The following is a 16,626-nucleotide window of genomic DNA, read 5'->3' as shown; positions in this document are numbered from 1 at the left end:
GGGGCACTAATCACCGAGGCTCCATAAAGCAGGCCAGCCCACCCTACATCCAGACCCCGGTCTGAGCCTGGAGAAGGATCCTCAACCTCTGCATGCTATGAAACCCCACATCCACACCCAGATGTGAACCAGTTGGTTTTCTTTTTTTTTCCATAAATCTATTTATTTATTTATTTTTGTTGCATTGGGTCTCTGTTGCTGTGCGCGGCTTTCTCTAATTGCGGCGAGCGGGGGCTACTCTTCATTGCGGTGCAAGGGCTTCTCATTGCGGTGGCTTCTCTTGTTGTGGAGCACAGGCTCTAGGTGTGCGGGCTTCAGTAGTTGTGGCACGTAGGCTCAGCAGTTGTGGTGCACGGGCTTAGCTGCTCTGCGGTATGTGGGATCCTCCCGGACCAGGGCTTGAACCCGTGTCTCCTGCATTGGCAGGCGGATTCTTAACCACTGCGCCACCAGGGAAGCCCCGAACCAGTTGGTTTTCTTGGGACTGGAATAGGTGGGCTCTGGAGATGCAGGGGCACACTTTCCAGAGTCTCTCTCCTTCCTCTCTCCCAGGGGTTGGCACACAGGCTGCAGCAGCAGCAGCAGCAGCTAAAGCAGCAGCAAAGCTTGGTGAGTACGCCTGGAGTCCCTGCCTGCTAGCTGCCAGCCCCCCAACCTCTCCATCCCTATTACCACTGAGAGCCTTCCTCACAGATAACTAACTAAGGTGGCCCCTCCCCACTCCACCCCCATTTATCCAACTTTTGCAACACCACCCGTTCCTCTCTCCTTCCATCCATCCATTCATTCATTCTTTTTTCCATCCGTCCATTCACTCCACCCTCCAATCCTCCATTCCTCCATCCCTCCATCCATCTCTCCATCCATCCACCCATCCCTCCATCCATCCATTCATCCATCCTTCCCTCCTTCTGTCCCTCCCTCCATCCATCCATCCATGAATCCATCCCTCCCTCCATCCATCCATCCTTCCATCCATCTATCCCCCACTTATCTCTCCATCCATCCATCCATCTACCCATCCATCCATTCATCCATCCCTCCCTCCTTCTGTCCCTCCCTCCCTCCACCCATCCATTTCAGAGACCAGGGAAAGATAAGAGCTCTGCTGGAGAATGTTGGCACTGCTGTGGGAGTCAAGAGGGAGACGTTGTTTCTACCTGGGGATAATCAGGAAGCGTTCTCAGAGAAAATATTTGATCCAGGCCTTAAAATATAGGTGGAGTTTGCCATGTGGTTAAAATAGGAGGGAGCAGGCAGAGGGAATGGGTAAAAGCGTGGTTAGAATGATAATTTTAGGTGGTACCTATATGAGCATTTAAACAATTTAATAGTTTAGTATCAATTTAATATGTACTATAAAACTTTTAACTAGCTCCTCAAGCCCATGATCCCTTGGCTAGTAGATGTGGCATGGCCTTCTCTATGCCCACGTGGGGAGCAAAGTGGGCATCTGTCCCCCTGTCCCGGGTGACTCCCCAGTTCAGAGTCAGATCATGGGGGGTGAAGTCTTCACCTCTACCCCAGTCCCAGGGGAGCCCTTCCTGTAGCCTGTAGCACTGAGCTGGAGGCCTGCCCCACGGAGGCCCCACAAGCCCTCCCTCCAAGCCCCCAAGGCTGGAGGGGATGGCTGGAATGTGGGAGCAGGAGAGTGGGACGGCAAGGGGCTGCCAGAGCCAGGCAGCCAGGCGCTTGGATTGCAAACTTGGCCGCGTCTTCGGAACACAGGGAGAGGAAGTCTTGAACATTCTTGCAGGGGCCCCTCTGGCCCGGGGAGCGGCCGCTTGTGGTTTCTCAGTATGTGGCAGTGATTAGAATGGGATTTGTCTGAAAACATACAAGTCCCTTAATGAGGGTGTTGAAATGGACACTTTGGGGGTGAGTCAAGGAACAGTGGGGTGGGGGCCTTCCCAAGCAGGCCCAGCTGGAGATGCCTGGGCCTCATTCCCAGAGGAGATTGCACTGTGAAAACACCAGCATCCAAGTAGCCTCCTGCCTGGCTTCAGGAGGGGCCCCTGGGAGCCACATTTGCACTATCCCCCTCCTAACAGGTGCTGGAGGAGCCGGCGTTCTCCCTGGCATTGGTGTTGGAGGTGCTGGCATTCCTGGCGGGGCCGGCGTGATTCCTGGCATCGGAGGCATCGCAGGTCGTGTCCGCTCCAGCAGGGGGTGGAGGGTCTCCTTGAGAGCGCTGTAGGGGAAGGGCCTCACCCTCTGTGGCTCTCTCTCCAGGGGTCGGGGCACCAGACGCAGCTGCTGCTGCTGCCGCTAAGGCAGCCAAATATGGTGAGTGTCCCCACAGGGGGCAGGACCAGGGCTCCGGCCAGCCCTGGCCTCTGCATGGGCCTTGGAGACCCTAGTCCTATAAGGCTGGATGGACTTTGCCTTTGTCCATCCGGGGCACCGTCCCTCGCCAAGCGTCATTGTCATGCCTCCTTGCTTCTGCCCATTCTGGCCACTCTGCCTGGGAGACTCTCTCCAGTGCTCTCCACTGACTGACTCAGCAGAGGGCAGGGACCCTGTGGAGCATCTGTCTCCTCCCACTTTCCCCCAGGGCCACCCAGAGCTGCTGCACCAACTGCCTGGGTGCCCAGAGGAGCGTTCTGACTCTGCTTTAGAGCTAGATTGTGCTCTTCCCAACCATAGATGCAAACCCTTAGAGCTCTGTCGGGGTTCCCTCATTTCCCTCCCCTTCTCTCGGATGACCTGGATCCATGCAGATGCGATGCCCGCTCACCTGGGATCCTGCACTCAGGACCTGCCACTCCTGTAGCTCCCCAGAGTCATGCCCCTGGAGGCCCTCTGAGGTTCCCACAGGGTCCAGGCCAGGGGAACAATCTTTTCCTTCCACAGGAGCTGCTGGAGGCTTAGTGCCTGGTGTGCCAGGCTTTGGCCCAGGAGTAGTCGGCATCCCAGGAGTTGGAGTCCCAGGAGTTGGAGTCCCAGGTGTTGGAGTCCCAGGTGTTGGAGTCCCAGGTGTTGGGGTCCCAGGAGTTGGAGTCCCAGGTGTTGGGGTCCCAGGAGTTGGAGTCCCAGGTGTTGGAGTCCCTGGTGTTGGAGTCCCAGGTGTTGGAGTCCCAGGTGTTGGAATCCCAGGTATTGGGGGCCCGGGCATCATGGGTGGACCAGGTGAGCTTGGCTCTGTGTGAGTGTGTGTGTGTGTGTGTGTGTGTGTGTGTGTATGTATGTGTGTGTGTAAGAGAGAGATGTTGAAATTATTGCCAAGACTTTTGTATTCTCCCCGACACCTCCCCACTCTATCCTCTTCTCTCCACACCCTTGGTCATCTTCTCTCCCTTGGGATATAACCACCTCCTAATTAACTACGGCCAGCATCATCTTGAATTCACCTTTTGGCTGTCAGTGTGCTCCTGGGGGCAGGAACCATGTCTTTTTCATCTCTGTGTCCCCAGCCCTTAGCTGAATATGTGCTCAGTAAATGGTGGATAGATGGGTGGGTAGGTAGATGGGTGGATAGATGGATGGGGGGGTGGATGGGCAGAGGGACAGCTAGGGAGGTAGGTGAATGGCCATGTGGATGAGTAGGCAAATTGATGGATGAGAGAGTGGGTGGTGGGTGGATGAAGGGACAGATACAAGGATGGGTGGTTACATGGATGGATAGATAGATATAGGTAAAATGGTGGATGGAGAGATAAATGGGTAAATGAAAAGAGAGATGAATAGGCAGGTGGGGGACAAGATAAGTGGTTAGAAGGATGGATGGATGGATGGATGGATGGATGGATGGATGGATGGATGGATGGATAAGCACGTGGGTAGATGAGCAGATGAATGGGTGGGTAGAAGGCAAATACAAAATGGATGGGGGACTTCCCTGGCAGTCCAGTGGTTAAGACTCTGCGCTCCCAATGCAGGGGGTGAGGGTTTGATCCCTGGTCGGGGAACAAAGATCCCACGTGCCTCGGGGCGCCATGAGAAAAAGAAAATCAAAATGGTTGGTTGGTTAGATATTTAGATGAATGGATAGACAGACAGATGGATGGATAAATGCGTGTGTGGGTGGACAGAGAGATAAGTGGTTGAGTGGGTAGATTGAGGTCCAAAGATAGACAAATGGACAGCCATACGGGAAGGTCAGCAGATGGATGAACGGGTGGCTGGATAGACAGATGGACAGATGGGCTGATGGAGATATATGTGTGGGTAAATGGATGGACAACTCTGTGTTGGCTCAACAGATAGAAAGAAGATGGACTGAAAGACAGATGGGTGGACAGAGGGATATATATAGCGCATCTCTGCTCCATTCTCTCCTGAGCATTTGTGTTTCCCTTGGTCCCTACAGGGGCTGTGTCACCAGCTGCAGCTGCTAAAGCAGCAGCCAAAGCAGCCAAATTCGGTGAGTCCTGTGCTGATAGCTCCGCCCCACCCTATTCTGACCTTTACTTGCCAGAACTAAAGGACCGTCATCTTCTAGTCCCCGTTGTACAGCCCAGAGAAGGGGAGTGACTTGCCCAGGGTCACACAGCAAGTCACTGGCAGAGCTGGGACTTGGCCCTGTTGGGCCCCAGGACTATGTCTCCCCCAGTTGTCTCCCACCATGAGGCCAAGGGACTGGGTGATAGGAGAGTCCCAGTACGGCATTCCCAGTGGAGACAGTGTCCCTGACCCTCCCTGCTCTGGCCAGGACCCTCTCAGAGGAGCCCAAGACTGGCTGGGGATAGGGGACCTGTGCACAGTCTTTCCATCTTCAACAAAGAGGCTCTTCCCCAAGCGCTCAGAGAAGAGAGGGGCTGGAGACACACTGGGGGGTGTCAGTAGAGAGGAAGTTGGTGGGGGGCCCAGGTGTCCCATGGTTTCCTGTCCTTCATGGACCAGACTTAGGGGAAGCTCGCATCCTCTTCTCCAGTCCAGCGTCCCCCAGAGCCCTTCCCAGCCTCTCTCATTGAGATCGTTTTCCACTTGGTTCTCTTCTCTCTGCAGGGGCCAGAGGTGGAGTGGGAGTTGGAGGTATTCCCACTTTCGGCGTTGGTGCTGGGGGCTTTCCTGGCTACGGTGTCGGAGTCGGAGGTGTTCCTGGAGTTGGCCTTTCCCGTGAGCCTTAGTTCCATGCGGGGGAAACAGGGAAGGGGTGGGGGCTTGGCGGATGGGGGTGGGGGTGGGGGAGGGTAGACTGGGCTTCGCTGAGCTCAGGGAGGAGTTGGGGGAGAGCGCAGGGAGGGTCTCCAGTGCCTTTGGGGCAGGAGCTCTGTCAGCACAGCCTGGCTGAGATCCAGCAAGGTTTCTGAGTCTCTTTCTTTCTCGGTTCCTCATAGCTGCAGCCCAGGCAGCCGCCGCCCAGGCAGCCGCCGCCAAGGCAGCCAAGATCGGTAAGTGCCCCAGCCCTGCCTGTCCTCACGCCCAGGGCCATGCCCTCCCCTCCTCCCCACTGCAGCCCTGCTCTCCTGCAGGGCCCAGGCTCAAAGCTCAGAGCAATTCTCCAACACGAGGGCAGAGCAACCTCACACTAGGGCCTCCAGGGCTGAAATGGCCTGGGTCAAGGTCGGAAGCCCCTGGACCCATCTTCCAAAGCCACAGTGAAGTTTTCTGCGCTTTTCAATTGCGCACCATTAGGATCATTGGTGCCTGGCTTATCACCCCCAGACCAGCGAGTTAAAGGTGCCCGTCCATACACAACCATTATGCCATTATGCAACGCCTACCTCCACCCTCTGCTCCCCCAAGAAGGGGGCACTTCAAGGGCAGAGCTGGATGCTCTTCACCCCTCCAGGTGCTGCAGGAGCCCTGGGAGGGCTGGTGCCAGGTGCCGGAGGAGAAATACCAGGTGTGCCAGGCGCTGTAGGGGTACCAGGTGAGCTGTGTCCCCAACCCAGACATGGGTTTGGCTTATCTCATGGAAGGGGCCCTGGAGGTGGCCTATGTCAAGTGTACCATTTTACAGATGACAAGACTGAGCCCAGAGACAAGGGTAGAGACAAAGCAATTTCCCTTAGTTTGGAGGGAAGAGCCCCCATGGGATTCCAGATTGCTGAGTGAACCTGGCAAGTCCCCTACCTACCCCGGGGACGCTCAGGATGTCAGCCCAATAGGCAGTGGAACTCTGCTCTACCAGGGTTGGGGAGCCTCATTCACCCCTCACGGGGCCTTTCTGGTTTCTGATCAGGTGGGAGGGCCTGTGTCAGCCTTTGTTTTCCTGGCACTCTTTCTCCAAGGGGAGGAGATTAAGAATTACAATGAGATTAATTTACAGCCTTCCTTGGTTGTTTTTTTCCCACCAGAAGATTTCTCTTCTGCATTTCTTCTTCTTTCTGGGAGGAAATTCCCCTTTTGAGTTTCCCCCCAAGAAATGTGGCGCTTCCTCTAATAGTTTTGGATACAGACGTGATTAGGATTTTTAAAAACTAACATCACCTTCAGCAGAAAGCTCCAGAAATCTTTTAGACTGAGGTTTAGGAGAGACAGCTTTGGGCTGCCCTCCACCATGGGCAGAGCTGGAAGGCCACAGTCTCAGAGCTGCTTCTCAGGGAAGGGACGTGCCCAGGGCGGCTGGTGGGCCATCTGAGAGCGGGCCTGCCTCACGCTGGGTTTCCTGGGTGAGGGGACAGTTCCCTAGAGGTGGTCTCTGAGAAGCCTTTCCACTGTGGAGGGTGGGTAAGAGGGGGAAGGGGTGCTGAGGACCACTCCACACTCTTCACATCTCCAGGGGCAGGGATCCAGGCAGCTGCAGCCGCCAAAGCAGCCGCCAAAGCAGCCCAGTTTGGTAAGTGAGCCCCCTGCCAGTCCTGTCTTCGACCCTCAGCCTAGAGCACTGCTCTCTTGTGTCCCTGCTTTGGGGTCTGGCAGACCCCCCTCCTTAGGCTCTCATGTTCTGGGCGTGGGCCTTCCTCACAGCTTTTGGCCCATCTGACCACTTTGAGGGGTGTGGATGAAGTTTCTGATTAGGAAGGCAAAGTGAGAACAGGTGCTGGAGAGCCCTCCAGAACACACCCCCTACCCTTCCCAAAGCCACTGCTGCCTCCCAGTCCAGCTGGGTCCTTGCCCTGCTTCTGGAACAAATGCTGGGCTCCTCTGGGCTCCCACCTACCCCAAAGCACAGCCATGTTCTTGCTCCCTGACAAGGTTCTCCATGTCCTGCTTCATCTGAGGGCCACCCTGGCAGCCCCAGGTTCCCATACCTTCCTGAATATGGCATAGCGAAACAGCTCACTTTAGAGCCAGAGAAATCTTAACTTCAGGTCTGCTGACCCCCAAACTCACATATGACAAACAACTCTTTTTTGTGAAACTATCATTTGCTGAGGTAATCATTACACCAGCCTTATGAAATTGGTACTCTTATGCCCATTTCACAGATGTGGAAACTGAGGCTCCAAGAGCCTAAGAGACTTGCCCATAGTCACACAGCTAAATGGTGGCCGAGCTGAGCTTGGAAGCCAGTCCTGCCTGTCTTGCAGAGCTCCCTTTACTACATAAGTCTGCCTCCATCACCCTCAGGAGTCTCAAAGGGGCCCTTGTAACTCCAAAGTTTAAGAACTCCTGATCCTGCCCAGACCTCATATTAGGGATGAAGAAGCTGAGGCCCATCAAGGGAAAGTAACTTGTCCAAGGTCACACAGCAAGTCTGTGCCCGGCTAAGGACCCAGGGCTCCTGACCTCCAGCCCGCTGCTCTTTCCATTAGCTTCTGCCCTCCTTGATCAGGACTTGGTTAAGGATGAGCTCTTCTCTGTCTTGCAGGGTTAGGCCCCGGTGTCGGTCTGGGTCCCGGTGTTGGCATTGGCCCCGGTGGTGTCATAGGTAAGCAGTGCGAGCAAGTGGGCCTGAGGGGCCTCTGAATGCTCCATGGGCGCCATCCTTGAACCCCCTCTCTCTCCTCCCAGGAATAGGGGCCCCAGCTGCAGCCAAATCCGCTGCTAAGGCGGCCGCCAAAGCCCAGTTCCGTGAGTGCCCTGCCTGCCTTCTCTCCTCACCCCACAAGCCCAGGCCTGGCCCAGCGTGACCCAAGCCTAAACTGGACCCCAGGACATGCCATATCTCAGGCCCGCCCTGCAGCCTCATGAGGCCCACAAGGCGGCAGACAGAGGGATTGGAAGTGCAGATTTGGCCTGAGGGAGACCTGGGTCCGAGTCCTGAGCCACACACTAGCTGAGTGACCTCTGAGTTTCCTGTCCTCTCGTGTGGGTACCGATGGCATCTGTCACAGAGGCTTGTTAGGAGAATCACATGAATTCATCCAAAAGGGAGGAACAGGAGGTTAGGCTGAAAAGGGCAGTGGTGTCCAGAGTGTGTGTCCCTGAATGCCAGCCTGGGGAAGGGCTGGACTTGGTGGTCAATGAGAGTTTTAGGAAGACCATTCTGGTGGCAGCGTAGAGGGCAGATTAAGGGGGTCTGGACCCCTTCCCTTGGGGCCTGACTCAGCTCCCTGAGCTGTACACCCCAAAAAAGGCCTGTTCCCTGCCTGCTGCCACCACCCCACTCCCCATCTCCCCCAGGGGCTGCCGCTGGGCTTCCTGCCGGCGTTCCCGGATTTGGAGCTGGTGTTGGAGTTCCTGGACTTGGAGTTGGTGTTGGTGTTCCTGGATTTGGGGCAGGTGCAGGTGAGGGGCCTTCTAGGGGCTGAACAGAAACACCCCTGACCTCAGAGGAGGGAGACCTCTCCTCCCAGCACGTCCCCTCCACTCAGAGGTGTGCAATAAATTCCCCATTAGGTTCTCCTGAGCAGTTAGAGACAACTGGGGTAACAGATGTGGGCAGGCCAGGCGAAGGGTCCTCTTCTGCCGGATTTCAGAGTTTCTGTCTCCTCAGTGGAAGGGTGCCAGGGCTCCAAACTGAGAAGAAGCCCACCACCCAAGGAAGGAGGCTGGAGGTCCCTGGGGTCAGTGGTGTGGGTGGGCTAGCCTGGCGCCCCTTCAGCGATGCGCTGTGGCAAGGGGGCCACTAGGAACTCTAGCTCTTCATCTACTAGTTACTGAGCCTGCTCTATGTCCAGCCTCAGGCAGACCACGCTGGGCCTAGAGGAGACGGGAGGGGACAGATGGAAGGAGGAGGCACAGTTCAGCCCTCAAGCACCCCCAGACCAGACTGGTAGAGGCACAGTTAGACACTGAAGCTCTGTACTTGGCTGGGTGAGCTCCTGGCTGCAGAGCCACAGCTTCAGGGCTTTGAGAGAAGCAAAGAAGGCTGAGGAAGTCAAGGAGGGCTCCCTGGAGGAAGCAGAATCCCCAGGCACAGAGCTCAGCTGCTGACCACCCCACTCTTCCTTTTGCCCTTTTCCCCAGTACCTGGAGCCCTGGCTGCAGCTAAAGCGGCCAAGTATGGTGAGTGCACCCCACACACCATCCCTGAGAGCACCTGGTCACCCAGCTCCCCTCCCCCTGGGCCAGGGCCCAGTGCCTGGAGCCTACAGCGCAGGGCTGGGATGGTCAGGATGGAAAAAGGCAGTTTCTAGGAAGCATTAATGATGGTTCAGCAGACGCTGGCTCCTGCCCACTAAATGCCTAGAGTGCCTCCAGCCCCAGGACAACCAAAACCGCTCTTCACATTTCCAGCCCCCATGGGGGCAGTTTCACTTTGGTGAGGACCATGGTCCCTAAGACACCTCAGACCCTGACAGTTTCATGGGGCCCAAGGCCAGGGAGGGGCCAGGGCTGCTCTCCCAGCAAAGCCAGGACTCCTCATCTGGGCCCCTGCCTCCCTGTCAGCATGACTGCACCCGCCACGAGCCACGAGGACGTGGCAGACCTGCCCTCCCCCCACACTTGGCACTCGGGCAGCCCCGCCTGGCCAGATCCACACTGTCTATGTCCCCCTGCATTCCCGGCCTCCTGGGATCTGGGCTGGGGCCTCCGCCAGGGAACTGCCAACCAGGCCTGGCCGGTCCACGTGGGGCCAGTTTCCACCTCGGAAAATCCCAGCTTCCTCAGCCCCCGCCCACGGCGGGCCTGATGACCCACAGGCCCCTCTCCTGTTCCTCGCTGGCGGCTCTGCTGGCCTGAGTTCGGCAGCCATTGCCAGGGAAACAGAGCAGTTAAGGGCTCTGGCTCCGAAGTCATTTCCTGCCCATGAAACCTTGAACACATTGCTTAACCACTGCTGTGCCTCAATTTTCTCATCTGCGAAATGGGGCTAATAGTACCTACCTTTCCTGCTGCCCGGAGCAGTCTGATAAGTGTGACACACGGACCATGAGTGTCCCCCTAAAGCGCTAGCTGTAACTCCAGCTGCTGCCACTCCTGGCAGCTCTGTACTGGACAGTGGTTCACACTCAGAGGTCCTTTCACTCTTCAAACACCTATAGGTGAGCAGGCGTAAGGATCATCATCTCCTTTATAGAGATGCAACTCTGCGGCTCAGAGAGGTGACAGCTATGATGAGTGGAGAAACCAGATTCAAACCCAGGGCTGTCAGGACCTGAGACTAGTCCTCCACCCTTGGCAGCCTGTGGCCACAGCCACCACTGTGACCACCTGCAGGTCCCAGCACCAGCCCGGGAGGAAGGAGAGGAGACGGGCAGGCTGAGGCTCAAGGGGGTGTGCCCTTGCCCGATGGGTCAGGGCAGAGCTGGACCTCAGACCCGGGTGTCTGGTTATGGACTTCTGTCCAATGCTCCTTCCACTAGGTCACATGGCCTCAGCCACCTGTCTACTTGCCTAGTAGCCCTGGGGCTGGGAGACCCCGTCCTTCAGAAAGGGGAGGATTGACTTTTTGTCCTCTCTCCACAGGAGCAGGAGTGCCTGGGGCCCTTGGAGACGTTGGAGGTCTTGGCGGAGTCGGTGTCCCAGGTGGTGTGGTAGGTGAGTTGAAACCCCAGAACAGGCTGGGCATTGAGGGAGACTGACCCATGGAGAGTCCCTCCCTGAGCCCCCTCTGTGTCCCCAGGAGCCGTACCTGATGCTGTGGCTGCTGCCGCCAAAGCTGCTGCCAAAGCCGCCCAATTTGGTGAGCACAGGCTTGAGGCGGGGGCTTCCGCCAGGCTTCTAGGGTTTGACAGGAGGGGAGGGGTTCTGACCACGCACCAAGGAGCACACATTCCCTGACCTGTTCCTGAGGCCCTCAGGGGCATCGTCTCCCAGGGGCCCAGCCCACCTCCTGGCCCCACTAGCCCTCCAAGGCCCTGGGGGCTCAGGCTCCACCTGGGTCCTGGGATGATCTCCCCACCCCCCACCTCCTCCCGCACCCCACCGCGGACAGACCAGCTGCTCTCACGTGCGGGGATTAATGCACAGCTCTCTCCTCAGGGCTGGGGGCACCCGGGCTCGGAGTCGGTGGGCTCGGAGTTGGAGGACTGGGAGTTGGAGGGCTTGGAGTTGTCCCAGGGGCTGTGGGCCTTGGAGGTAAGGGGTACTCTGGAATCAGTGAGTGCATGACCACCCCCTTCTCTGGGCTCCTGCAGCATTTGGAGGGGCCTGAGCAGGCTTAGCGAGGGCTGCCCCTTGCAGCTGGGTGTCCCAGTCCTCTCCCTCTCTTTCAATTCACCCAACCACCTCAAGTGGGAGTTCATTAGGATAGAGATGGTTATGCCCATTTTCCAGAGAAGAAAAGCAAAGCTTGGAGGGAAATTACTTTCCCAAAGTCTCTGCCATCATGGTGGACCTTATGTTAACATTTCTCTCTCTCTTGGGTCATCATTGTGTCTCCCTACCTGACCTGGCCTGAAGTCTCTTACCCCGTGTACTCCACAAGGCTGGCCACACAGTAGGAGCTTAATAAAGACTTCTGGAAAGATGGACGGATGAAGGCGGGGTGGAGGGATGGTGGAAGGATGAGTCAGTAGGCAGATGGCAGATCGGTGAGCAGGTCAGGAGGGGGACATGACTTGGGGAGGGAGGAGATATTCCTGAGCCCTCATGCTCCCCATCTCCCCAGGTGTGTCCCCAGCTGCAGCCGCTAAAGCAGCCAAATATGGTGAGTTGCTCCCGATGCCTCCCTCTGCCCAGGCCTGCAGGCTGCTTATGCCCCACTCCCACTGCCCTGTCCCCGCCCCGGCGCAGGCCTCAGTCCTGCTCACAATACCCCTGAAGGCACATCTGGGAGATCCCTGACCCCAGACCCCAGAGGGGATGCTCAGGGTCCCGTAAACTGTGGCTCGTCCTGACCCCCATCTGCCCTCTTCTCAGGTGCCGCTGGCCTTGGAGGTTTCCTAGGCGCCGCCAGGCCATTCCCACTTGGAGGTAGGGACCACCTCTGCTGTGAAATCCTCAGCTCGGCCCGGCCCTGGAGGAGGCCTGGCTGCCTAGCAGCTGGGACTCTGAAGCTGCATCTGGCACAGGGACACAGAGAGAGGGTGGAGGGGACAGTCCAGGAAAGGAGGCATCCTGGGCAGAGGGGCAGGCCTCAGGGTCAGGTGGACACATGTGCCTCAGACACCAGGCCAACGAGCTGAGGCTATGGAGCCGCATCCCAGGATGCCAGGAGGGGACCAGCTTTGTTAAGAAAGCTGCTTTGGCAGTGGGGAGGGGGCAGTGGGAGGAGGTGGTCCTAGTCGGAGAGGCAATAGGTGGCAAGGCTGGGGTGGGCCCTGCCCCCCACCAACCCCAAACCCCTCCTGCAGGTGTCGCAGCAAGGCCTGGCTTCGGACTGTCTCCTATTTTCCCAGGTATGACCAGGCTCCCCCGCCCTGGGCCCCATCCTTCCTCCTTCCCTGGTTCATCTCCTGCTCAGAAGGGCTGAGCCAGGACCCGAAGGGTACCCCACGCCCTCAGATGGCACAGAGTTGGGTTTCCCCGTCTCCTCTCCCTCCCGTGCCAGGCCAGGGAGCATCAGCTTTTCCAACACACCACGTTCATATGAGGCAAACTGAGGTTCAGAGAGTGCCAGGGACATGCTCAAGGTCACACAGTCACTGATAGAGGCAAAGCCAAGGGCTTCCAACACCCAAGCCCAGAACTTGGCCCCTCTCAGACGAGGCCCAGGCTGCCCGGGAGGGCTTGGCGGGCACCCCAGAGGTGGGCACACTCACGACCCCTCTCCTTGCCTTGTAGGTGTCGGAGCCGGGGGCCTGGGAGTTGGTGGTGAGTCTATCATAAGAACAAGGGGCCCCAGTTCAAGCAGGGCCCTGAGCTCCTTCGCAGGGCGGGGGTCGATCCTGCTGAGGGAGCAGCTAGTGCAGCCACGGCCCTGGGCTGGCCCTCTGGCGTGGGGACCCGAGGGAGCCCCACGGGGAATCACACAAGCTAAAGTCAGCCCTGGGATGTGAGGATATGGGGACCCCGATTCCTGGGGCTCCCAGCCGGGCACTCGACTGGGCACCAGGAGTGAGGCAGGGACCTGGGTCAGCCCGGGTCTTAGGGTCTAACCAGAGAGGTTGACAAGGTCCCATAGAAAAGGAAAGAAACTGTAGGGGAAGAACAAGGCCTGTTCAAGCAGGTGGTAAGGGAGGCTGAGCCTGGAGCCTGTCAGTGGTGGGTAAGGCTGCCCCTGGGAAACGTGGCCAGGGTCTGACTGTGGTGGGAGAAGGCGCCGCCGAGCTGCTCAGTCCTCCACAGGCAGCAGGCCATCTGCAAGGAGCGAGGTTGGACAGGAGGGTAGGGCCGGGGTCAGAGAGGCCTTTGGAACCCGCTGCTACAAGATGGAGGCGTGTGGAGGGGTGGGGGGGGCGGGGTGTCTGGGAGAGGCGGGAAGGCCTGGACTCCTCCCCAATCCCGGCCTTCCCTCCACAGGCAAACCTCCCAAGCTCTACGGAGGGGCTCTGGGAGCCCTGGGATACCAAGGTGAGTAGAGACTCACCCCCTGGAAGTGGGCATGGGGTGGGAGGGTGGGTGTCGGGCAGAGGCGGAGTGATGGGACCCGTCAGCCTGGGAGAGAGGGCAGCACGTCAGACGAGGCCTGGCAGGGAGTGGGGAGGCTGGGGCAGAGCTGGACACCTTACCCACCCGTTCTTCTACCTGCGACATAGACACGCAGAGCTGAGAGTGGGCCCAGGACCCTCCAGGCTCATCCAGGCCAGGCCTGGCAGCCCCTCCCTCCCTGGTACCCACACCCGCCCCTGCAGGGAGGAGCCGAGAGAAAGAGAAGGGATGATGAAGAGGGAGGGGCTGGGAGGGGCAGAGAAGGAGAGAGAGAATGGAGGCGACAACAAAGGGAGCCCTGGAGTCAGGGGATCGGAGGGGTGGACCCGGCAGGGTGGGCAGAGGCGGCCCAGAGCCACACCCTTGCTCCAAGATGCAGATGTGCCTCTGGCAGTGTGTGTGGGGGGGTCTGATCACCACCCCCCCAGGCATCTCCCAACGATGCCCAAAAGAGACCCAGAGAAGCCCCAGCTCCGCCCCTGTGCCCAGCTCAGGCTGCGGATCCCCTTCCCCCCGCCACCTGCTTCCCATTGAGCAGATGAGACAGCCCAGGCCAGGGCAGGGAGAGGCAGAGGCAAGAGCAGCCTGACCTCGTCCAGGACGCCCAGCTCTCAGTCAGGCACCAGCTGGTGCCTGTGGCCCTGTTACACAAGCTTTCTTTTTGTTGGCTTTCTTTCCCAACAAACACCCTGGATGAGCTTCACAGAGAGAGAGAAAGATGGTGCTCGCTGCCACCAGGTGGCAGTAATGAGCCACATCTAGCTCCCCCAAGGGTAGGCGCTACCCCAGGCCCTACTACCAGACTTCGATGCCTTGATGATTTGAAATAAGGTTAACCAATCAGACCCTCCGCACGAGAGGGCAGGAGTCCTGCTACCACCCACCTGCCCAGTGGGAGTTTGTACAGCGGAAGAGTTCAGAGAGTGGCCTGGGGTCGTGTCCAGGCTTCCCATGGCTTCTTGGAGCCTCTGTTCCCCGCTGTGATGATGTGGGTGCTAAGAACAGCTTGGAGTTGGGGGGAGTGGGCAAGGGCTTGAGAAGCAACCAAGACTGACCCTTGCATGTGCCTCCCCGCACCCAGCTGGGGCCTGCCTGGGGAAAGCCTGTGGCCGGAAGAGAAAGTGAGCTTCCCAGGACCCCTGACTCACGACCTCATCAACGTTGGTGCTACTGCTTGGTGGAGAATGTAAACCCTTTGTGACCCCCCCCATCCCATGCCCCCTCCTAAGTTCCCACCCCAGGAGGGAACAGGGCAGGCAGGGTGGCCTTGGAAATCCACAGGGCAAGGAAACAAGAGAGTGGTGGCCAAGTGGGCCCCTGGAAGCCCCCTGCTTCAGAGGCAAGAGGTGGGTGGGCTTGGCCCCTGCCCCCACCCCCTTCCCACCCAGGAGCTCCCCCTCCACACACTCCATCTCCAAGGGAACTTGGTGCTACGTACTGGTGCTCTCATTCTTCCTGCGGGGAGGGAGGAGGGAAGGGCAGCCCCTTAGGGAACCCCTTCCTTGGGGCTCCTCTGAAGATGGTGCAGACATTTCCTGGGCAGTCTCACCTCCCCCTGCCCACCAGGACCCACCTCTGGCTGCGGTCCAGTTGGTACCCAAGCATCGAAACCCTCAAGCTGGATTCGGTCACACGATCTCTTGGCCCCCTTGGCCCACTCTCCCCTACCAGTCGCTATTCCCCATGTCTGGGGCACCTTCAGTTCGGAAGATTCCCCCCATTGGGAATAGCCCTCTTGCTCTTGTGGAATTCATCCGCCCATCTGCCCATCCGTCCATCTGTCCTGGCCCCCATTTGGCTGCCCGGCACCGCTAGCTGGCTGGGCGCCCCTACCATCAACTCGATTAACCTGTCATGGCAGCCTGTGCCCTGCCTCTGCCCCACCACACACACCCCTACGTAGGGGACCTGAGCCCAGGTTGTGAGGGGCTGTGCCGACTGGGGCAGCAGGAATCTCCCCCCAAAACTGGGTCTCCCCCCACGCAGTACTGTATCCCCGGTCCCCCCCCTGGAGCCACTGTACTTCAGAGCATTTCCCCCCCTGCCCCGCCCATCTCTTTGTGTCTCGCTGTGATAGATCAATAAATATTTTATTTTTTGTCCTGGATATTTGGGGATTATTTTTGATTGTTGATGTTCTCCTTTGGTTTTATTTTTGTGGTTTATGGGGAAAAAAAACTTTTTTTTTTTTTTTTTTTTCCCCTGATCTTGGGAGCTACATCCCCAGTAGAAGATTCATTTTAATCACTTTGGTATAACTCTGAGTGAGACACACATTTTTTTTTTTTAAATAAGAAAAGAGAATTAACTGCTTCAGAAAGGACTAATAAATGAAAACCTTTTAAAGGAAACTACGTCTTGGCCTCCTTCGTAATCCCTCATCTGCCTTCAGCTCCTGGTCCGGGTAGGGAACAGGGTTCGGCCTTGGGGAACCTGTTCAAAATGTATTTAGGGGGCTGCCAATCACCTGCCATTGGCTTCTGGTGAATTGATCCGTCTCCTAGTTCAGCGTGTCCTTTAATAATGATAATCCCTTTGTAGGGGAAGCAGAGCAGCCAGCCCTACACATGCCCACCCACAGTGGGTCTCATTCCTCTGAGGATGTGGGTTCACCCACCCAGACACTCCTTCCCCAGCCCTCACCCCTTAGGTCCAAATCCTTGGCCTCTAGATGCTGAGAGTACAGATGGAGGAAACAAAAATGACCCTTCTGTCCAGACCAAACCCTTGGCCTTGGTGAACAGCCTTGCAGAGAGAAAAGAAATGGCCCGGGGCTTCCCTGGTGGCGCAGTGGTTGAGAATCTGCCTGCCAATGCAGGGGACACGGGTTCGAGCCCTGGTCTGGGAAGATCCCACATGCCACGGAGCAACTAGGCC

General features: G+C 57.7%; 1 protein-coding gene and 1 pseudogene across 4 annotated transcripts in view; both read left to right on the top strand.

Annotated features, from left to right (window-relative positions):
- The window catches only part of ELN (elastin), a 32,618-nt gene extending 16,762 nt beyond the window's left edge, over positions 1 to 15,856 (top strand). For 3 of the 4 annotated variants that reach the window (XM_061208690.1, XM_061208692.1, XM_061208689.1), the window contains 22 exons: positions 553 to 609; positions 2,052 to 2,147; positions 2,233 to 2,286; positions 2,854 to 3,096; positions 4,310 to 4,363; positions 4,948 to 5,058; positions 5,280 to 5,333; positions 5,735 to 5,815; positions 6,668 to 6,724; positions 7,700 to 7,759; positions 7,843 to 7,902; positions 8,455 to 8,559; positions 9,241 to 9,279; positions 10,684 to 10,755; positions 10,841 to 10,900; positions 11,200 to 11,295; positions 11,828 to 11,866; positions 12,079 to 12,132; positions 12,513 to 12,557; positions 12,943 to 12,972; positions 13,621 to 13,671; positions 14,831 to 15,856. In XM_061208690.1, coding sequence (XP_061064673.1) covers positions 553 to 609; positions 2,052 to 2,147; positions 2,233 to 2,286; positions 2,854 to 3,096; positions 4,310 to 4,363; positions 4,948 to 5,058; positions 5,280 to 5,333; positions 5,735 to 5,815; positions 6,668 to 6,724; positions 7,700 to 7,759; positions 7,843 to 7,902; positions 8,455 to 8,559; positions 9,241 to 9,279; positions 10,684 to 10,755; positions 10,841 to 10,900; positions 11,200 to 11,295; positions 11,828 to 11,866; positions 12,079 to 12,132; positions 12,513 to 12,557; positions 12,943 to 12,972; positions 13,621 to 13,671; positions 14,831 to 14,874 — 1,562 coding nt within the window. In that variant the 3' untranslated portion in view covers positions 14,875 to 15,856. The remainder of the gene's footprint in view (positions 1 to 552; positions 610 to 2,051; positions 2,148 to 2,232; positions 2,287 to 2,853; positions 3,097 to 4,309; positions 4,364 to 4,947; positions 5,059 to 5,279; positions 5,334 to 5,734; positions 5,816 to 6,667; positions 6,725 to 7,699; positions 7,760 to 7,842; positions 7,903 to 8,454; positions 8,560 to 9,240; positions 9,280 to 10,683; positions 10,756 to 10,840; positions 10,901 to 11,199; positions 11,296 to 11,827; positions 11,867 to 12,078; positions 12,133 to 12,512; positions 12,558 to 12,942; positions 12,973 to 13,620; positions 13,672 to 14,830) is intronic. The other variant, XM_061208691.1, reaches the window with a different exon arrangement.
- On the top strand, positions 14,908 to 15,856 carry LOC133103300 (uncharacterized; annotated as a pseudogene).
- Positions 15,857 to 16,626: the final 770 nt, after the last annotated feature.

Source organism: Eubalaena glacialis, chromosome 13 (genome assembly GCF_028564815.1).
Source record: "Eubalaena glacialis isolate mEubGla1 chromosome 13, mEubGla1.1.hap2.+ XY, whole genome shotgun sequence".
NCBI lineage: Eukaryota > Metazoa > Chordata > Mammalia > Artiodactyla > Balaenidae > Eubalaena > Eubalaena glacialis.
Note: the sequence above shows the minus strand (reverse complement) of the source record. Positions and strands in the feature narration are given on the sequence as shown.